Here is a 24,950-nt window from a genome sequence, read left to right on the forward strand (position 1 = left end):
ATTATACATATTTTCATTCTGATATTTTAGTAGTGAGTTTGGTACCTCCTCAAATCTTGAAAAGGTACTACTTTGAATTTTAGTTCACATACATCACATTTTTTTATAAGGCTGCTGAAGTTATAGATGAGTAAATTTATATGCCAAAAGCCATATTCTACAAAGTACATATTTTAATTTTTTAACCACTTATTTTGCCCAACACTATTTTTTCTAATTTATATTTACATATAAAAAATTATGAACTTGGAAACAACTCTATAAAGTTCTCTCTTTTTTGTATTTTCAAAGAGAAGTAAAGAACATAGAAGAATTTAGAAAAAATGATTATAATATGTCTAATGATTAAATAATATCTATTCAGAAGGAAATGTTACAGTTGTTTATATACCAAAAAAAAAAATGTTTAGAATAACTTACATGCATCTTAGGACACAAAATATCTTTACACTTTGGTTAAGAATTACTATACTATCCCTCAGTCCATATATGTGATAACGTACTTTTTGAGATGCTTATTTCATAATCTAAAAAATATCTCATCTCCTATTTTGTATTTTCTAGCTAAATAATAATTCTGTGTAGGTTAAAAGGATTACAGTTAAAAAATAAAATAGAAACACAAATAGAACTGGTCACTAGAATGATTATACTATGCTTTATTGAACAAATAATAGCATATAATTTAGAAGACAAGAATTAACAAATATGTAAATAAGCACTTTGGGGGTAGGCCTCTATCATTCAAAACATTTATGTTACAGGAAACACCCATGATCACACTGCATTGAAAATTTCTCTTGAATATCCTTTAGTTCCTCTAACATTTCATATGTTTTAAACAAGCCAAATTATTTCAGTCTTATAAGCTTTAAGCCTGATTCAAATTTATCAAATTGAGAATGGTATCAATTTTATTTTGGGAAATGAATAGAAAAAAATGGAAAAGAAACTTGGTTACTACAATACATGATCTCATATAATCTGATACAGATGTTACTTTCCTATGAAAGCTAATAAAAATTAGCTCTAAAATATATTGAAGATAAGTAATAAATCAAAAATACAGATATTTTCAAACTTATATACAGGCGAGAACTCATACCTGCACGTGAATAAACATATACCACTACCTCTGCCTTTCTGAATATTTCTCTTTCCAAATTCAACATTATTTGACAAAAAATCAAAAACAAAACAATAGAGCTCTAGATAAATATATTCCAGTGTTTGATCATACTTTACATTAAATTCATCTCTCCTTTAAAATGCTTAGGGCTAATTTAAAAAATTAAATCCCCCATGGAGTACGTAAAATAGTAACAAAGTCTTCATCATCTACCATTCCTATACTTAGACCTTCATAGTAATCTTCAAATTCACCGTATGACACTTCATCAGACTTGCTGCAGGCTTCCTTTAATGTTTCTAGAAAAGATAATTTGATTTCTTCCTCTGTGGAATGACCTGCAAAATAGTAGTGACCATGTAACAATACCTATAAAAGTACAGGGAAATGACTGATGATGGTAAAGAAATAGTAAATCACCTTGTAAAATCTTTTCAATAATTTGAAATCTTATGTCAAATTACCCTTCAATTTGTTTAAACATATTCTTGCATGAACCAAAATTTAATGGTAATGATTTTAACACACACTAGAGGCATCTTTTAAACTTATGATAGGGTGCATCCTATATGTACAGGCAAAATGATAGCACTGTGGATATCCTTGTATTTCCTAATGTTTTAAAGGACTCAATTTCACTCCCAATAGAAAGAAGCAAAGAAGAAAACTTCAAAGATTAACACAGTGATGCAATGTATGAAAGGCATTTCTATGTTCAGGAATTATTTTGTGAATCAGTTACTCCTGACTGCAGCTAGAAAATATTACTGCAAACACAAGATTCAAAAGTCTATGAAAAGTTTGCTGGAAGAACTTACACTAGATTAAATCATTCTATTTTCACCTGTCACATTAAGTAGGCTATTTTCATTGACTTATATTAAATGTGATTGACTTTATCCTATTAGAAGATGCTACTGAGAATCATATATGTAAAAAAGATTGTAATTCTTTAGTTTATTATTTAAAGAGAGAACATAAAATATCTGATTCTTCTTTAAAAAATCATTGATTTTTTAATTAAGAAAGAGAACAATAAGCTATTTAAATAAGCAACTTTGATAACATTAAGGTCATTTAGAGCAGAAGATTGATCTCAGATTAAGTACCATTTTCTCAGGAAGTTTTCACTGAGAAAATATAGGTACTCCATCATAGAACTCTCCCCTCACTTATTTGCACCCCCTTCATTCCCTACCCTTCCCTGCACTGATCTACTCTTAGGATCTTAGAATAGAATGGGAAAAGAGACTTTTTTTTTTTTTAATAAGAAAAGAGGAATTAAGAGATGACAGGAATCTACAGATGGTCAGATAATACTCAAAGAAAATAGAGGTCCATACACAAAAGCAGAAAAAGGGTTAGAAAAATCTTTCTGACTCTATAAATAATTTTACTTTTTAAATCTGTTTTTAGAAGGATAGTTGGTATAAATCACTTTAAAGTGGAAACTTCCGGCCAAGATGGAGGCTTAGATGGACACGCTCGGTCTCCCTCTACAACTAGAGAGGAATACAACTACTTCAAAACAAAAGATAACTAGAAATTCCAGAAAATAAAGCTACACGGAAACCCAATGTATGAAGTTATAAACCAGCAGCGGTCTTTGGGCAGGTAAGAAGAGCGAAAGGGCGCGGTGCTGTTTGTGGTAGCACCAGGAACAGCGGCAGGGAGAGCAATCTCAGCTGCAGTCTAACCCCGGCAGCTTGTGACCCCAACGCTGGGAAAAGCAGCCACCACATTGCCTCTGACAGTGAGGCCCAGGGGGCAGGAGGACGGATCCCGGTCTCCTAGCGGAATAACTGCAGGAATCCATCTTGGACCCCCACCCCCACACAAAGTGCCACAGTGCTGCGAAATAGGTTGCGGATCGCCACTGGTCGCTGGGCAGTGACAACAAAGTGCCACAGCGCGGCGAGAAAGGTTGCTGGACCACCGCTGGTCGCTGGGTTGTGACGAGTACTCAGGCACTGCCCCCTATAGTGGGCCCAAGAAAACAAAATGCATCTGTCAAAATGAGGCAGACAACTATAGAAATCCCGGTGGCGCAGCTCACCAGGCAACAGATGAAGAACCTGACAGATGAACAAATAAGAAACCTGTTAGAGGTTCAGTTCAGGGCCATTGTTATCAGGTGGCTTACAGAATTAACAAAAGATCTGGAAAAAGATGAGAAAGAATTGAAAAACACTCATACTGAAAGGAACAAAACCACATACAAGACAGATGGTGAGGAAATAAAATCCAGAGTTCAAATCAACAAACCAGAACATAGAAAAGGAACAAACAGTCAACCAGTATGGAGAGAGGAAACAGGAAGCAAGGAAAATGATGAGAGGATCAGAAACCTCTGGGTCAGCTATAAGAGATCCAACATACAAATGATCGGATTGCCAGAGGGTAAAGAAGAAGAACTAGAAATTGAAAAATTAAGTGAAAGTATAATAAAGCAGAACTTCCCAAGCTCAGGGAAGGAAATAGGCTTACAGGTCCAGGGAGCACAGAGAGTTCCAAAAAAACTGGACCCAGGGAGAACCACTCCAAGACACATTATAATCAAAATGTCAAAAGTTAAAGATAAAGAGAGAATCTTAAAAGCAGCAAGAGAGAAGAAAAGAATCATGTACAAAGGGGTCCCAATTAGACTATCAGCTGACTTCTCAAGGGAAACCCTGAAGACAAGAAGGGACTGGAAAGAAATATTCAAACTAATGAAAATCCAAAACCTACAACCACGAATACTTTATCCAGCAAAGCTGTCATTCAGAATAGAAGGGCAGAGAATGTGTTTCCAGGACAAAATAAAACTGAAAGAGTTCATTAGATCCAAACCACTGTTATATGAGATGTTAAAGGGACTGGTTTAGAAAAAGGAGAATCAAAACTATGAACACTAAAATGAAAACTGCATCACAAGAAACAACAACAGAAGCTACGGAACTGAAACAAAGGCAAACTAAACAGGCAACGAGAGTGGAAAAAGAACTATAGGTATGGGGAGCATATTGGGGGGAGGTCAGCAGGGGAGGGGAAGTGGGAGATGGTACAGGAATTAAGAAACATGGTAGGCGGCAATGGAATAGACAGAGAGAGGTTGAGAAGAACTATATGCACAACCAATGGACATGGACTAAAAGGGGGGAACAAAGGGAGGGAGGGGGGCCACCGGGTGGAGGGGAGCAGAGGGAAAGGAAATTGGAACAAATGTAACACTGCAATCAATAAAACACATTTAAAAATAAAAAATAAATCACTTTAAAGTCATGTTGCATTTTAAAATAACAAACTTAAATTGGAATACCACCTTAACTGTTTGTCTAACAGAAGACACAAAACAATGTTAAGAGGTGGCCCTTTTTCAAACACCAGAGGTTTTCTAATGGACTTAGGTAACAATTCATTGTAAAGTAGCTTTCATATTAAAAGAATAAAATCTCCTTTGAAAAGCAAAGTGCTTGCTATCTTTTAAAAACATGTAAGAAATAAAGAATAGTGACTATTTTTTTAAAAACAGATGGAATAAACAAGGACTGAATAATTTTGTCATACAGAGATACTAATATAAAACAATAAAGTGAATTTGTGATTGAATGTTAATCAAGGATAAAAATTAATCAAGACCTAATCTATATGAAATATATAGTTTTCCCTCTGTTTACCATCCATATGTTTGAACAGATAAGTTTTCACACTATTTTTCTACACAAAAGATTTTTTTATTTAGATTTATTTCAAATATTCAAGAAATTTATACTTCCTTTGTATCCTCACCCAGAAAGTACTTACCTTCCATCATTTGTAATTAGCCCTTCTTTTGCTTCTCTTAATATTTTACTAAACAACATTAAATTTCTAACACAATTACACATAAAAACACTTAAATTCCATTCCTATTAAAGCTAAAAATACTTTTAAAAACTAATTATTTAAACAAAGTAAAAAAAAATTGTAGTTAAATTAAATTGTCTGATCTAAAAAGCTTTAAATTAAATTAATTTAAATTGTAAACAATCTATATGCCAAAGATGGGCATGTGAATAAATTATAGTTTATAATGATAGATTTTTTAAATGTTTACTTGAACAATAATGTGTTTTCCTCTTTAAGACTGTATAGTGTGTTAGCTTATCTTCTTTAATGTGAATGTAAAGACAAGAAGTGTAAATTCTTAAACTAACAAAAGTTTCTTCTACAACAAAACAAAACCCTCACCAACAACCCAACAACACATAAAAAGAAAAAAAACCAAAACAACCAAAGCTACTTAAGCAACTTAATTAAGATTATTAGAGAGAAGACAAAGAAAAAAATACATAGTGTTAAATCATCTAATTTTGAAATAAGTAAACTATCTTATTTTTATCTTTAGTATAATTAATTAAAGGAAAAAAGCAGAGAATGACATAGGTTTGAAGGGAAAAATATAATATATATAACTAAAAAATACTATAAATTCTCTTAAGGCAACTGCAGTTCATCTAAAGTCATTGGTAAGTAAATTAAGCTATTTTGACCTGAAATATATTATTAAAAATTGGGGAGCCAGTGGTGACTATTAGCTTTACTCTTAATACAAATTCTGTTTTACTTAACTTCACAATTAAAAGTAATAAACTATTTACAAGGGCTAATAACAGTAATAAACCAAAATAATTACAGTGTATTAAAAAGGAAAATTCTAGAATAATAGTATTCTATAGCATTTAACTATATAATCCAAACTTTAAATTAGAAATTATTTATCAAATATAAATTATAAATTTTCAACAAGTATACAAAAATATGTTTAACTTCCTTAATAAGCAGGGAAATAAAAATAAAATTTTTTTAACTTATTAGCTGCAAAAATCTGAGTTAAAATGAATTCTCCAGCTAATGGCAGTATAATCTGGTATAGCCATCTTACAAAGCAGTTTGGAAGTATCAATTAAAACTTGAAATGTAGGTATCTAGGTTGTGATAGTACCCAATAAAATAGCAGAATATGGGCTTAAGGAATCACAAATGAACATATTCATTTTTTTATTGGTTGAACACTAATAAGTAGAAATTAAAATTCTTCCAATAAGAGAATAGCCAGGTAAATTGTAGTATATTGATTTTTAAAAGAACAATATGCAGAACATAAAAAGAGGATAGCTCAGTGTGGATTAACATAAAGAGTTCTAAAACATTGTTGAGTATTAAAAGCAAACTACATAGCACTATGTTCAGTGAATTGTTCATAAAAAAAAACTTCAAAAAGAATTATATATTTATTGTATATATACACCTATGAAAATCCATAGAGTAAGGACTGAAATATATGTATATATTAAAAAATGGTAATTGCTACCTCTATAGAGGGAAATGTAATGTAAAGAAGGGAGTTACTGTGGCCAAATGCTATCTACATAATGAAAATTCATTTACAAATCAATTATGTGAAAATTAAGGTCAGAAGAAATATAGTTGATAATGAATCTCTAGAATTACTTTGAGATATTTTTATATCCTCAAATTTTCATACACATATATGTTCATTATATGTATATATATATACACATATGTATACACACACATTTTATATATATATATATTCCTAGAGAAAGACATCCCCTCATTCTGCTTTAAATCTTCAGGTATAAGCACATTCAGTAAAACTAACTCAGATAATATGCACATGTGCTGATCTGTTCTCTATATCTATTCTGTCCTTTTTAACTCAAATTTCTCACTGTCTCAATAGGAAAGAAAAGTTGGAACTTGATTATAAATATCAGAGAGAGAAAAAATAAGTACAGACAATAGACTTCAGAATTTTTAAATGAATGTTAAATAGCTCTCACTTTTTCAGTTTAAAAAGTAATTGTTTATTCCTCCCTTAATGGCCTCAGGTCCACATTGTGAATTAATATTATTTGAACATATTACTTTCATTAACTAACATTTTAAAACTCTAATGCACTTTGGCTCATAATAATTACCTGAAATTACTTGAGGATGCTTCTTTGCACAATAACATTTTCTTATGTCTATAATAGACACATTGCCAGTTTTGTTGAAATCCAGTTTCATAAAAGCCTAAATAATGAGAGAAATTTTATTTTTTCTATGAAATGATTAGACATGCATGTGAACCTAATTTTTTATTCTGTTGTGGTTATTTATAGGCTCTAAACAGGACAGTTTAAAAATACTACACTGCTATGTGATGGAAGCATCATGAATACAAGGAAGAAAGACATTGGAGCAAGATGATTGTTGGCACCAATTCAACACCAACCTGAGTACCCAACCTGAGGAATACAGTGAAGAAGGAAACTTTGTCCAATGCAAACAACTCAGGTGTGAAATAGCACAGGTGTGGAACAACTCAATATGAAACAGCAGGCTGTGGAAAAGCATGGCTGCAAGGTGGCCCTTGAATGAGGCCCCTCTCAAAAAACTCTGCTCCCATCCAGTCTGCTCCACTTTGTTGTGGTCAGGGTCTGCTTTGCTCTAGTCTGAGAATATGTCTTCAATGTTTCAGCTCCAGCTAGAGAAAGCACTTTTCAATAGAAAGAGAAAGTGCACTCCTGGGGGGTCAAAGGAAAGCTGATTTATATGGAGAAGTCCCCACCCCTGGACCCTAATTGGTTCATCCTTATGCAAATGAAAGCCCTGGCTGGTTTAGCTCAGTGGATTGAGCGTCGGCCTGCGAGCTAAGTGTCGCTGGTTCGATCTTCCAGTCAGGGTACATCAGAGAAGGAAAACTCTGACTCCAAAAAACCTCCGCTGCCTTGCGGCATACCTCTTCTGGGGAAAGGCTAAGGGAGTAAACCCCGACAGAAAATCCGGAGCCGGAGTCCCTAAGGCGGTTTGACGTTGTAGTCAACACCGGCAACTCCTGCGGCGCACCTGAAGCCAAGCTGTATCGACTCCGTCTTTCCCTTGGACCCTTCAGCTGCGAAGAGAGGGGGGGTCTGCTGCATGGGCAACAGCAGACCCTCCATATCACCCTGCCCAGGCTCTGTAGCTTCAGCTCCACTGGAGAGGACACTCCAGCGTCATCGCAAGATGTCAATTCAACACGGGAGGAGACAGATGCCGTGTCACTCCCGAGTCGGACTGCACAGCCATTCTCGGCGGTGCAGATAGACACTTAAGAAGCTACACCATCGTCTCTCGAGACGGACGGCTGCCGACATGCAAATGAACACTCCAAATTCTTGCAGTTTGGTTTAAAAGGCACTGTCCTGATTGGTCAGAATGGAGCTGCTCTGATTGGGCAGTAGGCTGCAAATGCAGAATTAACTGCACAGCTCTGATTGGTGAGGAAAGTCTCAGTCCTATTGGTTGAAACACATTTCCAAGAACTCTTCTATAAGGGCTGGCTCATATAGCAGGAACACCCTGCAGGCAGGCAGGTCACTGCTAGCTTCTCCCTGAAGCAAGGTCTGTCTAGCACCTTGACTTTGATAAAGTAGCCTAACCTCTGTTGCCCTGGCTTTCCTCCTCTGCATGCTGATGTTAGGTCAAAAACCTCTCAGGTAAGTTCCAGCTTAAGATTCACATGAAACTAATAAATGCCTAAAACAAATTGCCAGAATTATTTTGATATATAAGAGAATTTCCAAATATTTCATCATTAAAATAAAAAGGTATTTAAATTAAAATGGAATCATTAGTGTGGGCCCTAATCCAATGACTGGTGTCCATATGAAAAGAGGAGATTAGGACAAAGAGCACAGCCTGAAGGACAACTATATGAACACCCAGAGAGAAGACAATTACAAGCCAAGGAGAGAAGCCTCAGGAGAAACTAAACCTGCTGAGACCTTGGTCTTACACTTCTAGCCTCCAGAATTTGGGGACAATAGATTTCTGTTGTTTAAGCCACCCAATCTGTATGGCAGCCCTAGCAAACTAATATCGTACTTTATTATACTACTTTCGTCCTCTATTCCCAATACCAAGATATATAAAAGGGACAACTCTCCGGTTTCTACTTCTGATACTAAAACTTGTCACCAGGATATGTAAAGTACCAATAAATGCAAATTTATAAATACTATGAGGTGAATTTGTTTGGCTTAAGGTTTTTATTGTGTCTTTTGGACAGTTAAGATTTTGATCTTTTTCTATTTGTGATTGATAATGTAACTATATTACTCTATGTGCAATATCTTTGTTTCAGTATTAGATATATATTTTATGTTAGGCACATAAACAAAAGAAAAAGAAAACTACATTGCTCAAAAGTATGTTGTAAAACTGGCTACCAGGACTGGATTAATATGTAGCTTCCTATAAAAACCAGGATTCCTGTTTTTAATTCCAATTTAATATGATTATTTTAATCATCATTTTAACATTTAGCATGCACATTATAAAAACCACAGAACTGTCTTAGTCATCCTAAGATAGCACATATTGAGTCTTGACCATAGGAAAGACACAACGTGAAGTATTTTATATGTATTATCTCATTCAATCCTTACATCAACTCTATGAGATGTGGAACTGAGGTTGGAGATATTTAATAACACATATAGTCACACAGCTAGTAATTTATGGAGCCAGCAATTTATGGAACTAGTAATTTGTGAACAAAAATTTGATTCAGATTTTATTTTCCTTTTATAATATTTCCTAAAACATACAAAAATTATTTAGTGTTATCCTGGGAGAGTTGTGTTTGTGTGTTTTTTTGTGTTTTACTAAAACCAAAATATATTACAGGTAAGGAATTTAAAATTTTTCAATGGTAATTCATTAAAGTTTTAAAACAAGGAACCTAACAACCTATTAAAAGGAACTACATGTATTTGAAAGATTACTTAATAAAGTTACCTTTCGAACAAATGATTTCCTGTATTCATTCATTTCACCAATAATGGCACGCTTGAATTCTCCATAGTCAACCTTGCCACTGCCATTCTCATTCAGGATTAGCCATGAGGACTCAAAATCCTAAAAATAACACATAGACCAACCACTCTTATACTTTTAACTTGTATATGACTACAAGATAATGGTATTTTGTTATGTCTTTTTTAGTCCTAGACAAGGCAAAAGACTTAAGAAAATTTCAGAAAATTACATATAAATCCAACCAAAGCCACTCAGAAAGCTATTTAAAGAAACTCTGTGGTGGACAGTTCTATAAAGTTAATAACTGTTTAGTAGTGGCATTAAGACACAAATTATCTTTAAATTCAATTCTTTTATATACAAAAAAACCCACCTTTACTTGAATTTGAACATTTAATTATTTTTACATATTATAACTGTGACAATTAAAAAGTCATTTCAGGTTCTGGAATGCCTCCAAGAGCATTAGGACCACTAACTGTACTTCTGCTAGTCTTCATGATTGAAAGTATAAAGCATAATATTTGAGCGACTCTAATATTATTCCATAATTTACACCGAAAAAATGTTATTCTGAGTAACTCCCTTATGCAAGTTTGTTCATTTTACTATTGCTACTTGCTGTTTTGATAAATGCACTATTTAATAGAATGTTCTATTCCCAGAGTTCCTAACAAAGAAATTACAGCATGAGATTTTCTTAAACTCAGATATATATTTTTTCAGTGTTTCAGTCAAAGTGTTAGCTTTAAATGAGAATGTAAATAAAACATCCTACAAGGTGATTGACAAATAGCAGATACTCAAAAATATTCTCTTCTACTTCCTCCTAATTTTTCAAATAGAACTTTAATAAGAAAAACCAAGTCTTAAGAGGCTCTGCTTCTTCCCAATTTTCAATAACCCATACATTTTTGGGTCTGTCTTAATGACCTGTATATAATACAAACTCTAAGTATCTGTAAAATGAGCTTCATTTTTTATCCTCACCTGAGGACATTTTTTTCATTGCTTTTTTTTTTTTAAGAGAGAGAAACATTGATATGAGAAACACTGACTAGTTGTCTTCTATGTACACCCCAACTGGGGATTGAACCCAAAACCTAGGTATGTGCCCTGACTGGGAACTGAACACACAACATTTTGGTGTATGGGATGATGTTCCAACCACCTGAGTCACACCAGCCAAGGCTATAAAACTGGCTTTTAAAATCATAAGTAATATGAATAAAAAAAGATAAATTTGCTCACCCAACTCATGGAGTACTAGAATTAAAAGATAATACTAGAGGTTTAAAAGAAATAATTTTCAAGAATTGAATAGTTTACTCAAGTGGCAACAAATTTATCTGACTCTTTTTTTTTTAAGATATGGTACAGAATGAAAAATGATAATTCAGTTGAAGAAAACTGAGTTTAATTCAATGATACTATTTCTATAGAAATTAAGCTATTTATGTTGTATAGCATTTTTTTAAATTTCTTATCAGAGAGAACAACTATGCCTTACCACGAACTAGTTCTATAATTAGGTTGGTGATTCTTACTTTCTTATTTGCCACTTAAGTTTGGTTATCATTGTATGGTCAGTCTCCAGTGATATTAGGAGGAAAAACAAGGAATATTATTTAAAATATATGAGAAAAATGGGAAGCTTACTATATATATATATCCATCTCTCTCTCTCTCTCTCTCTCTCTCTCTCTCTCTCTCTCTCTCTCTCTCTATATATATATATATATATATATATATATATATATATATATATATATATATATATTCTCTCTATGTCAGGTGCCTTATATAACTTTTTTAGTTTTTATCCCTGAACCTAATCATAAAAATTTAGCAAATCAATCAAAAAGGAAAGTAGGGTGGTGATGCAGAAAGCATTCAAAACTGGCCTAGATTATCTGGGTTCTAATTTTACCTCAGTTATTAATTACCTGTGTAACTGTGGATAAAGACACAAAGGCTTTCTAATTTTCTATTGCTGTCTCTTTGGTTTTTGGTTTTTGTTTTGTTTCATAAAAGGAAGAGGTCATTAGATAATTCACAGTGTGTGTCACTAAGTGGGCCATAAGATTAAATGTGGCAAAAACCACAGAAGATAGGTCTGTCACAACAATAATCACAATGATACAGATATTATAGTAAATAAGGTATAGTCCCATGTCATTTTCTCATTTGAGCCTTCAAAATTCAAGTACTCTGATTCTAAGTATTATCTCTGGATGGCCCAGGCAGAGCCTATCAATTCAAAAAGTGTAAAGACCTATACTGTTCAAGTAGTAATGCTAGGACTTGAGCCTATATCTCATAAATTCAATTTCTGGTGTTCCTCCCACAAACTGCATTATATCTTGTGACAAGACTGTTGAAATAAAAATGAACAATGAAGAAGATTTTTTTACCTGAAATTCTTGAGGTAGATTAGTTTCAAATTCATATACTTTTAGAATAAAATCCAAACTTCTTAGCATGGCGTACAAGGCTTTAATGTAATAGACCTTACTAAGCTCATTCCTCTCCATTCTTCTCTTTTCCTTCCTTCTATCTATGTGTCCATTTAAACTAATGCATTGTGTATTTATTTATTTATTCAGTACATGCCTTAGGCCAGGTTTTATTGAAGGTATCAAGAATAGAGCAAGAAACTAGAAACACCCTGGTCCCTGCCCTGATAAGGTTGATTTTCTACTTGCAGGCACAACCAGACAGTCCTTACACAGTGACATAAAGAAAAAAAAAAAGGGTAAGTGGTAGAGAGAGGACCAGGGATCAAATGGGGTGCTCCCATAACAGAAGCATCAGGGCATATTCTCGGTAGAGAAAGCTGTGGTATAAATGATGAGAAAATCCAGCCATGCTAAGGTCTGAAGGAAGATTACTCACAGCAGTGGGAATGGTGTGTGTGAAGGCCCTCAGGGTGGGGGGTGAGGGGAAGAACCATTTGTAGTTCCTGGACAGGCCATACTCCCTCTCTCCTCCATGCTTTCACAATGTGCTTCTCCTTTCTGTGAACTATCTATTCTCTGATCCACTCTCCTCTCCTCATGTCTGCTTGACTCCTCATCTTTAAAATTCAGCTCAGATATTTCCTAGACCAGGAATCCTTCTATGGTCTTCCCTCTCCTCCCTATTACGTGGTTTGGAATTGATGCCATGTGTTCTGAAAGCATTCTCTGCTTAACACATATCACATTGTCTTGTAATCATTTATATTTTTCAAAACTTTTCTTATGAAGACCTTAGAATGAAGAGTATATCTTCTTAAAGCTTAGGATAATGGCTGATATATATATTAGAAGAATGAATGTTGAAATTTTAAAGATCAACAGGACTTGTTATCTGATGGCTTAACACTAATAACAGGGCATAAAGAAAAGGGAGATGAACTACTAAAATTTCAGTAGAGAAGTGAAGACTATTACCTAAGAAAATAAATCATTCACTGCAGTGGTACATACCTTTTCAGACACTTCTAGGTGAAATGCTTTTAGAGCTTGCTTAAAATCTGCTTTATCTAAAAGTCCATTTCCTTCTTTGTCCAGTTGTTGAAAGTACTTTCCCAAACCAGTCAAAATACGAACACCTTTTTTAAGTAGCTGTTCCTTTAGCTCATCTGTTTAGGAAGAGGAGAAATGGAAACTAATAGTTCCTGTTCACAAATGTATCAAATTGCAGTTATCTCTCATGTAAGAAAATTAAAGTTGATGTAACTAATATAAGAAATGTCAACCAAATTATATGTATGACTGACAAAAAAAGACTTTGGAAAATAGAATTCTTTCAATAAAGGTTAGATATAAAATTATGTGTAAATATACCAGAACTATAGCACCACTGTGTGGTGAAAATGTTATATTTTAAATACAGGGAAGTAATATCACTTCAGCAACATTAAAATACCCTAAATATTACAAATAAAATTTTATTTCCTAGGCATTCTCTTCAGCTAACAACCCCATATTTTTCATCTCTTTCCTCTGTCTTTATTGCTACCAACTGAATTACAAAATTACCACCAGGCAAGTCACTCAAAAATTACCAGTTCAAGATATCCAAAATAGTTTGCAATTTTCAAATTATAATTTATATGTGAAATAACATCAAGGCTTTGGAATATTATCCCATACTGATACATTTAAAATAACCCTTTCTTCCAGGAATTCATAAGAGGTTATATTCTCAGGACCATAGCATTCTCTTTGTGGGTGAGTGGTTTTAATGAATGCAGTTTGTGCCATTTTAAGAACATACAGGGAACTTTACTAAAGTCATTACTAAATACAATACATTAGAGGAGGTAAATGTCACTAGATACAACAGTGATAAATATTGTTTTGACTATGATAGAATAAATAATTTACTAACAATGATGTCAAGAATACTTGAAACGTCAAATACCAATTCCAGACAACTTTGAAAAGTTTCTAGTCTTCTTACTCCCAGATTATCTTTAAAGGATAAACCAGAATTTATTAAAATTCTTAAATTATATGTTGATTTACTGAGATTACTTCTAGACTATGAAATGTAATGCAAGAATTGTCTGAGCCTAGTATACTGTAGTAGTTAGAAAGCTTTAGAAATACAATATGGAACATGCTTGAGTGTCCAGAGCCTATATATATTACAATTACGGAAAGTTAATAAAACAGATTATTTTCCCCATTTTACAGATGAAGAAAGAGGTACAAGAGATTTACAGTCATATGCTTATTGAATGATAGAGTCCAAACAAATCTGGCTCCCAGTATCACATCTTTTCTTTTACACTAGGCTATCACAAATCTCTTTAGGATACCAACAAATGCATAAGACAAGTATTATATTACAAAATTAGCTACATTTGATTCAGTTCATGAATAAAATCGTTATCATCTAGTTCTTTCTAGAACTGTTGAATTTATAATTCATAGAATACTAGTTATTCAATTAGACAGAATCATTAAAGTAGGAGAGATCTTAAAAACATTTTAAAACATATATATGTATAAATAATTAACTTACAAAAAGATAAGCAAATCAGAAATATAAACCAAGTGCCATAAAACTAAGAAATATCTGAAAAATACTGCTTTACTACTCACAAACAAAAGTGTTGAATATTTAAAATACTCAAGAGCATAATAAAATGATACATACCTTGAATGGCTTTAAAGACCAGCCTATCACTGGCTTCTTGACTGGTTATATCATCTTCATGTTCCACAGAATCAGTTCTGCAATTGACATGTTCACAGTGATAAAAACATATCCCACTTTGTAACCTTGAGTATGGAAGCTCTAAGCTCTTCCCTGCTCTAGTCTAGATTCAATGAAACTCCCATCGAAGTTGGAAGAGTGCCAAGAGATTAATCAAATCCCACTTTCTCCCTGCAGATTTAATTCCAAGGAGGATTAAATATGCTAAGGGTTAAAATCCTTAAAACTTTCCATCAAGTACGTTTAAGCATTATATTCATTTTGCAGCTATTTTGGTGTCCTTTTAAAAATAATTAAAACTACTAAATTTAAAAGCAGTTTTGCCTTGCAAAGTATAAAATGTAAAAATATTATATTAGGAAGCCAAAAAGTGTATTCATTTTGAGCAATACAGTAAAATGACATAGTTAAAAAACAAAACAAAACAAAACACTATCTTATAGCCAATTTGTGGTATATGGCCTCAAATGCTCACAGAGTACACTAATTATTGTCATTTTAAATTATATTTATCACTAAGAAATACTCATAAGAAATACTCATAAGAATAGCATATATTTACCACTAAGAATCACTCAGCAAGAATAACAGCACATAAGTGCATATATAAAACATAATTAACACAACTCAAATTCATTTAAAAGCATTTTTTATTCATAGCATTATTTTTTCATTATGCCTATTACCAACCAATGAACACTATTAACATGTAGAAAACAACACATTCTTTTTAAAACAACACACTTTTTAATGCTAAAAATAAAATCACACTAAAATGTGGGGGAAATTATTAATATTGTACTGTATTCCATCTTTTAAATTTTATTGCTTTGTTAGCATTTCATAAAAATAAGTGCTATAGCAAAGGCAAATTAATAAAGTACCTTTAACATAAAATGGGACATTTTTGTTCTTTACTTCATTGTAACTGCTCCCACACATGGAATGTAAGAGGGCACATAAAATAGATAAATATAGCTATGCTTTGTTTTAAAATATATAAGCCTAACTAAAGTTAAAATGCTTTGGAATTGAATCTCATTTTAACACAATAACTCATAGTGTTTTCACTTACCTTCAAAATGACAAATGCATGTATGACTTACCTGAATGAATCCAAGGCTATCTGATCAATATTTGTGATTCGAAGTATAAGTAATATGTTTTCTTTTATGCTTTCTGGAAGTCTGGGGTGATCTGAGCTTAAAAATGTCAAGTTTGCACCCTAAAAAAATAACAAGTGAATTATCTGTAGCTTAGAAAAATCTTTAAGATGTAAAACACAACTAATACTAAATGTTCTATTTTGATTATGTGACATGGAATACTCTTATAATGATTTTTAAAAAGCATTATAGAGACCATTTAGAAATCACACAGCCTTCAGCTAATAATAAAGGAAAATAAAGAAACTAACCTCCCAATCAATCTCTGCATTAAAATAATCTTCTATTTAAAAATCCATGTAAGAATAATATAAGAAGTTCATTTTTTTAAGACTCTTAGGAAGGATAAATTATTCAAATAAAAATGATGACATTCTTAAGCTATTGATCCACGGAAAGATCTACTGCAAATTGATGAACTGTGATAGATCAATCACAATTTTTCACCTAGTCTTTTGAAAACGAACATCACATACACATAAAACCTAATGTTAACCTAGTTAGAGCATAAAGGTTTGAGTAAAAATATTCCTATCAAGAATCCTTAATCCATTTAGAAAATTGTTATTTATTTTCTGAGTCACTCAGATAAATATAGTCAAATGAGGACAAACATACATTAAAAATAAGAAGTGTAATTTTCTCTCGAAAATAATGGAAGAAATTTCTCTCCTCTTTTTTCTGGAGCATTCAATTAATAAAACTTGTAACTACAAGTGCCTTCTCCTTTATTTGAAATGTATATAAATTCTTTTCAAATTATAATATTAAGCAACAGGAGAGACTATGTGAATTGTGTAGCAGGGTTATACATATAAGAATTACACAAAAGCACATGTGTGTATATGTACCTGTGTGCATTAGGGTATACATATGCCCAAGCGATCTGTGTCAGTGGATCAGAAGCTATATATTCATGCATATGAATGAACACATGTGGGTGCACCCTTTATCATGTGTGTCTGTAGGCAAGTGTGCATGATTATTTGTGTGCTAATTTGATAGCTGGCACTAACATTTATTTTAGGAAGTGCTTAGGAAAAGACCCTGGTGAGACATATAGAAAAGATATGTTCCAGAGTACCATCTGGAAAGCAAAAGAAACACTCCCCCCACCCCCAAAACTGAAGAAGAACGTAGAATATTTCTGCCCTTCCTCTCTATATATAAATATATCCTCGGGTGAGAAATAATAATAATATATATTTTCAGTAAAATTGTAAGGAAGAAGAAAAGATGTGGAAGTCAAAAGAAAATGAAGAGGAGGACTTTTACCATGGGAAATACTCAAGGGACATATTTCTAAGAATAAGAATGTCTAATCATCAATTGTAAGTTGCTGACATTGTTATAATATTAACCTCTCTTCATGTCCCTTTCAAAACATTTGTCTCACACACAAAGCATCATATACATGGTTTGCCTGCTGATTTCACCCACATCCCCTCCTCCTTCTTTTCTTCCTTCCTTTCCTTTGTGGAAATCATTAAAGGGAGTGGAGTTCTATATCTTCTTAAGTGACAGGGAACAGAAATAATGGGAATAAGTCATTAACTACATTAAATTATGGGAGACAGCACTCAGAGCTAGAGGTAACTGCAATCATGGGATACGCATTATACAGCCTTTCTGTGGTTGTAAAATGGGAGTCAAAGCTGATTTTCTCCAGATCCCGAGATGCAGTGATTATATATTATAATTTAATCCAAGTTTAAGATGTAAAATTTTTCCTGACCTCCAATTCTCATCAAACAGTTGTGAGAGCTTATTGATTCTATCTATTAAAGATTTAAAAAATTTTATTTTTCTAATTACCTTCACAGCCACACCCACCTGCCTAATTCAGGGTGCCATACCATCCTTTCTAAATATATATATTTTAACCCAATCTAGTTCTTTATACCTAGTCTTCAATCTATTCCCTACATGGTAACCAGATCTTTCTAAATCACAAACCTGATGTCACCTCTCCCCATTCCGTCCACATTTTATCGTTCAATGACTCCCCTACACATTTTAGATAACTCTTTAACAGAGGCTGCTCTTCGTTCCCACTTATTCTTGACAAGACCAGACTTGAACTCTATACTCCAGCTGGATTTTCCCTACCCTCTCCTATCTCCCTATCCCACCTAGCTAACTCCTTCTCTAGGTGAAGTGTACATGGCATTTTCTCAGGAAGCCTCTTTGACCTCACGAAACTAAATTATTACCCCTCTTATTGAATGTTTCCCACTACACTAAACTCCACAAAAGCAGGAAATGGGTCTTTCTTACTCACTGTTCTCTTTCCAACATTTAGCCTATGAATATATATATTTTTACATGAATAATCCCTGTGGATAGTGCTGAATTTTAATCACAAGATAAAATGTGAGTATAATGATTTCAAATGTAAGAGCACTATACCGGTTGTAACATTAGCTATGATCGACCCCTTCTAGAAAGATCTGTGTGTTACACCATATGCCAGGAGTTGCATGAGGTGAGAAAATCAGAAAAATAAGCTATCAGATATATGACAGCTCCAGAAGCCAACTGGCCCGCTGCATGGAGGAAAAAAAAGTGCATCATCAGAAGATAAGTCTGTTTTATGTGGAGCATTACCCCTAGTTCTATTGAGGTGGCCACTTACCAAGTAGGCACAGCCTTGTAAAGCCTTTTTCATTTTTCTTTACTTTTTAATTTTTTTTTTCAATTACAGTAAAGCCTTTAAAAGTACCAGAAAACAAGCTCTCCTGCAGATCTAGGTGGAGGCAAAGGTGGCGTTACAGTGAATAAAAGCTGAGCCAGAAAGGCAGAACCCCCAGGGAAACATCAACCATGAGCCATTCACACAAATAAATGCCCCTGCTCAGGACGGACAGAAAATCAGCCGAAGATGAGAACCTGCTCCTCCAGCCCCACAGGATCCCACAAAATCCAATATCTGGAATTAAAACTTCTGTGTGCACACATTTAACTTACAATATAAAAATCACCAAGTTGGTATTGTTTTCCTTTTCTTCGTCCACGCTGATGACTATAGATGTTTTTTTGAATAAAAGGAAGCACATTTGTTCTAGAAGTTAGATGACAAAAATGTGAAGTTATTCAGCCTCTCTCAGAAGGAATCATCTTGAGAGTTGTAACAATGCTTTATGGCATACCTATTTTTCCCAAATTGTCGGTATTCATAAATTGTAAGGGACTGGTCATGAATGAAAAAGAACCCAACCAGCTCTCTGCAAGCATCATGTCCATTTCTAGAAAAAGAGAACAATATCAAACATTTTTGTTAGAAGAATAAAATTAACTCCCTTGAATGTGTGGCAATAGCAAGGGTCAGGGGAAACCACAGGGAAACATACCACAGTGTGCTGAAGTGTCAATTTAAGTTAGATTTGGATGGAGACGAGATTTATCTTACACTGGCATGAATGTGGATATACAGATTACTAATTTGCTTTAGACTTTTAAGATAAAGGGAAGGATCTTTTTAAAATGCTGAGCTTCCAATAAGCCACTCAAGGATATGCATTTATTATCCTTTGTCCGAGAAAGTTTAAAGTCATTAAACAAACATGATAATTAAAAATAAAACTTTACCATTAGTGTACGCAAAGAATATCAAATAGCTCTATGTTTTAATGGAAGTCTGTAAGACTGAGAAAAAGACTTAAGAATCACCTACTTTGTCATCTTCTTGCATCTATCAATAATCTATTGTTAACAGAAGCCATTACATGAAATTATATAAAACAGCTTATATAAAAGTTAATTATTAAATGGTTTAGAATCTTCTAGTAGTAATATATACCTTTTTAAAGTTCTCTTCTACATTTCTTTTTGAAAAACATTTAAAATCACATTTTAAATAACTGCTAATTAAAATGCCTTTCTTTAGATTCATCCTTCCTATAACTTTTGTAACAGATTAATTTGTATATTATTACCTAAAAATGTTTGTTCTAAATTCACATTTATACTTGTTTGTGAAAAATTTAGCTAAATCTCATTATTGTTATTTCTATTTGAAAACAGAATACATTTTATAATCATAAGATTTAAATGTTTAATAAAGTCATAATTACCTTGATATGATCCTACCATCAAATTGAACTTTATGAGAAAGCATATTTTCGGTTAATGTAGAATGTGTTCTTATCCTGTTAAGAAAGGGATTAGTCAAAGAACATGTATGAGCGACCATGGACATGGACAATGGAGAGGGGATTGCCTGTGGGAAAGAGGGGTGGGCTGTGTGGAGGAGGACAAAAGGGGAAAAATTGGGACAACTGTAATTGAATAACAATTAAAAAAAGAAAAACATTAATCAACAATTATTTTAAAGTTATATACATTTGATATAAACAATAAAAGTACAAAAACATTAATATTTTAAAATGCACAAATTGCATTAGGATGAATGTATAAACATCTTTTTTTCAGACTGTTAATTTAGCAAACACATAAGAAATAACCCTGAGATATTGTATGTAAGACATGAATGACTTTTACATTAGAATGTATAGTAACACCATGCTATACAAGTAAATATTGAACAAAGATAGCACAGTGGTGACTGGCACTGGGATATGATGCCAGGAGCCACTATAGCCATCAAGCAATCGCATCAAAAAGGCCAATAAACTCTCAATGAAGCCAGTTCAGAGCTGTTCAGTCTTTGAACCACTGAGCTGAAACCAGCAATAACCCCCAAGCAGCTAGTTATATACAGAAAAATAAATCCTGACTTGGTTAAGCCACTTATCAGTCAAGTTTTCAGTTAGGGGGAGCTCAAAACATTCCATACACAAATAACAGAAGAGTGGAAAAGTGTGTTAGATGAGGTTTTTAGCCTTGAAATCAGTCTTGCTATGAGATTTCCTCGAATCAATTATTTAATCTTGATGGCCTTCTGACAGCACTGAATGATCTTACAAAGACTGCTATTGTTAAAATTCTGTTTAATAATAATAAGGAAAACCCAAATGCACACACTTTGGCACTGTACCACAGTCTTCTTTATGTTATGAAATCTGAGGGTTCAGTGATATCTTTATTCACCTTCCTAAATAGTCTTATAATATTTCCTGAAGGTATAATAGCATTGCAATAATGTAAATAGTAAGTACAAGGGCATAGGGATCTTGAAATGTTACACCTCTATAAAATCTAGGACTCTATGAAAGATAAATAAGATACAGCCAACAAGACTCAGCGGACCAAATGAGTTTGTGAACACAGACTAAAGCCATAAAAGCTTGGACATCTCAATTCAATTTAATCCATTACTATTAATGTGTTTATTGAATGCCCATTCTGTGACATAAACAATTCTAAATGTTAAGAAAATAACACTAATAATAGCTACCATTTACTGAGAACGTCCTAGTCACTAGTTGTTATTAAAATCACTTTCATGTGTATTGGTTCATTTAATGCTTGCAATAACACCCTAAAGTATTATTATTCCCATTTCACAAGTAAATTTTACAGAGCCATTCAGTTAGTACATGGAAAAGCTAGAAAAAAACTTGCTCATAACCATTACATTGTATTGCTTCTCAAAGGTGAGCAGAACTCAGTTTAATAGTAATAGGTTGAAGTAATAGCTTCAGGAAGTCTAGTGTTTCCTTGAAAAGATAAAAGAAGTAAATAAGCATTTGTATTATAAATGGAAAGTTCCATGTTAGGGTTTAAGGTATCTGAGAAGAAGTGCCAATAATCTACCCAAGTTTTTAACCAATACGGAAATAAGAATTAAGCAGATAAAGGCCAAAATATGAATTTTATTATTAATAAAGTCTTGGCAACGATGCCTTAGGAATGCAACAATAAGACACTAAGACCTTGACAGTAGACTTAAACAGACTTAAACTCATTCCCATTGGGGAGGGACTTCTAAAACTTAATTGAAAGAACAGAATGCATACTTCTGCAGGCAACCGACTCTCAAGGAAAAGACAAGAGGAAGCGTTGTACTTCACAGGCCAATTTTCTGCTTCTAACTCTTTGAAGCAGAATTTTCTCCTCTTCCTCTAGAAATAATGAATAAGGGGGGGGGAATCCATAAATTCAATAACGTTAATCAATATTCGCATAGAATTTTCATAGAACTAAACTACCTAAATCAAAAATTTCTATTAAAGAGAAGAGTCTAGTATGCCAAGACAATAATGAAGATAAACATGCTGCAGGTATTTAATAAAAAGCAATACTAGTTAGAATAATATTGGTGCAAGAATATATTACAGGTAGATGAGTCTAAAAAAAAGGCTAGACCCCCATGGTCTTAGAACATCTGCAAACCCACCCACTCTGGGCATGATGGCCAGGGCAGCAGCTAGAGGGGCACCAGTCTGGTGCAGACCTGGGAGAAGTGCCTGGAAAGTGGTGAGTGCTGGGCAGGCAGCATTGTTCCCTCTTAGACCCCTCTCCCACATACAGCGCCACAACGTGGTGAAACAGGTTGGCCTGCACTGTTGAATCCCTACGTTTCCACCCCTTATATAACAGGAGTGACAGCTCTACCTGGGACACAGAGGCAACCAAACACAGGAGCCTGTCAGAATGAGGAGCGAGAGAACTATGGCCCAAAAGGGGAAACAGATCAAGGTTCAAGTGGGAGAACTAAGCGACAAGGAGATAGCCAACCTAACAGATGAAGAATTCAAAACACTGGTAATAAAGATGCTCACAGGTTTGACAGATATAGATGAGTACAGCAAATGCATAAGAGAAGAAGTGAAGGCTATGCTAAGTGAAATGAAGGAAAATCCACACAAAACCAGCAGTGAACGAAAGGAAACCGGGGTTCAAATCAATGATTTGAAACATAAGGAAGAAAAAAACAGTCAACCAGTGCAGAATGAGGAAGCAAAAATTGAAAAAAATGAGAAAAAAATTCCCAAATTTTGCGAAGGAGATGGACAGACAGGTCCGGGAAGCACAGAGGGTCCTGGGCAAGCTGGACCCAGAGGGGACCACACCAGGACGCATCGTGACTGAGATGCCAAAGGTGAAAGATAAAGAGAGAGTCCTGGGGGCAGCAAGAGAGAGGCAGAGAGTTGCCTACAGGGGGTGCCTGTAGGACTATCAGCTGATTTCTCAGAGGACACTTTGCAGGCAGGAAGGGGCTGGCAAGCAGTATTTAATGTGATGAAAGGCAACCTGCAACCAGGATTACTCTATCCAGCAAAGCTATCATTCAGAATGGAAGAGCAGATAAAGTGCTTCCCAGACAAGGTGAAGCTAAAGGAGTTCATCATCACCAAGCTATTATTATATGAAATGTCAAAGGGACTTACTTAAAAGAAGAGCAAAACTATGAACACTAAAATGACAACAAACTCACAACTCGTCGTCGGCAGCCGTCCGTCTCGAGAGACGATGGCGTAGCTTCCTGAGAGTCTATCTGCACCGCCGAGAATGGCTGTGCAGTCCGATTCGGGAGTGACAATCCCTGCCGCACTTGGTACAGGTGAAGGCAGATGGCTGTTGTTGCTGCTGCTGACGCTGCTTCCGCCTCGATCTTTTCTGGACCGCCTCCTCGTTGCGCGCAGCCTCCGCGCGTGACGTACCTTGCCTGACCGCGAGCCTCCAGGCTAGGCGGTCATCTGCTTGAACTTCCCATGTGTTGAGATTGATGGAGCATTGTGTCATGTCCTTTTTGCAGATGTCTTTGAACCGCAGTTTTGGGCGCCCTGTCATCCTCTTGCCTTCTGCTAGCTCGCCGTAGAGGAGGTCTTTGGGAATACGGCCTGCATCCATTCTTTTGACATGGCCGAGCCACCTGAGGCGTCTCTCGCTAAGAACTGCATGCAAACTGCTCATATTGGCTCGCTTCAGCACCTCGGTGTTGGGGACCTTATCCTGCCAGGCGACATGCAGGACGCGTCGCAGGCACCTCATGTGGAAGCTGTTGAGTTTCCTTTCGTGCCTTGCGTAGGTGGTCCACGTCTCGCTGCCATAGAGGAGAGTGCTGAGTACGCAGGCTTGGTAGATGCGCAGTCTGGTTTTCTCAGTGAGGCTGGAATTGTTCCACGCTCGCCGGTTCAGTCTGGCCATAACTGTGGCTGCCCTGGCGATTCTCCGGTTGACCTCCAAGTCGACTGACAGAGAGCTCGAGATGGTGGACCCGAGGTAAGTGAAGTCGTTGACAACCTCCAGGGTGTATCCGTCGATGGTGATGCATGGGGGAGTCCCCGTGCCTTGAGCCATAACATTCGTCTTCGTCAGGCTGATGGCTAGTCCGAACTCCTTGCATGCGTGGGAAAGGCAAGTGACTAGCTGCTGGAGTCCCTCTTCGGAGTGTGATGTCAAAGCTGCGTCGTCGGCGAAGAGCATCTCACGGATGAGCACCTCTTTGACTTTGGTCTTGGTTCGTAGACGGGCCAGGTTGTAGAGCTTGCCATCGGATCTGGTGTGAATGAAGACACCCTCGCTGCAGTCCTTAAAGGCGTATTGGAGGAGCATGGAGAAGAAGATTCCGAACAGCGTAGGCGCGAGGACGCAGCCCTGCTTTACTCCGCTGCTGACTGGGAAGGCCTCAGAGGTTGCGCCGTTGTAGGACACCGTGCTGTGCATGTTGTCGTGAAAGGACATGACCACAGCAAGCAGATGTG

The 24,950-nt window shown here is 35.0% G+C and overlaps 1 protein-coding gene across 1 annotated transcript in view; it reads right to left on the reverse strand.

The window, feature by feature from the left end:
• Window positions 1–1,035: 1,035 nt before the first annotated feature.
• CAPS2 (calcyphosine 2) overlaps window positions 1,036–24,950 on the reverse strand; it is a 53,260-nt gene continuing 29,345 nt past the window's right edge. Inside the window, exons 8-16 of the mRNA XM_090275654.1 lie at window positions 20,415–20,489; window positions 19,491–19,586; window positions 19,309–19,402; window positions 16,282–16,400; window positions 15,116–15,192; window positions 13,435–13,589; window positions 9,944–10,063; window positions 7,096–7,192; window positions 1,036–1,467 (exon numbers count right to left, since the gene is read on the reverse strand). Coding sequence (XP_090131780.1) covers window positions 1,292–1,467; window positions 7,096–7,192; window positions 9,944–10,063; window positions 13,435–13,589; window positions 15,116–15,192; window positions 16,282–16,400; window positions 19,309–19,402; window positions 19,491–19,586; window positions 20,415–20,489 — 1,009 coding nt within the window. The 3' untranslated portion in view covers window positions 1,036–1,291. The remainder of the gene's footprint in view (window positions 1,468–7,095; window positions 7,193–9,943; window positions 10,064–13,434; window positions 13,590–15,115; window positions 15,193–16,281; window positions 16,401–19,308; window positions 19,403–19,490; window positions 19,587–20,414; window positions 20,490–24,950) is intronic.

This window comes from Furipterus horrens, unplaced genomic scaffold (assembly GCF_987537825.1).
Source record: "Furipterus horrens unplaced genomic scaffold, mFurHor1.1.pri manual_scaffold_4, whole genome shotgun sequence".
In the NCBI taxonomy this organism is placed as follows: Eukaryota; Metazoa; Chordata; class Mammalia; order Chiroptera; family Furipteridae; genus Furipterus; species Furipterus horrens.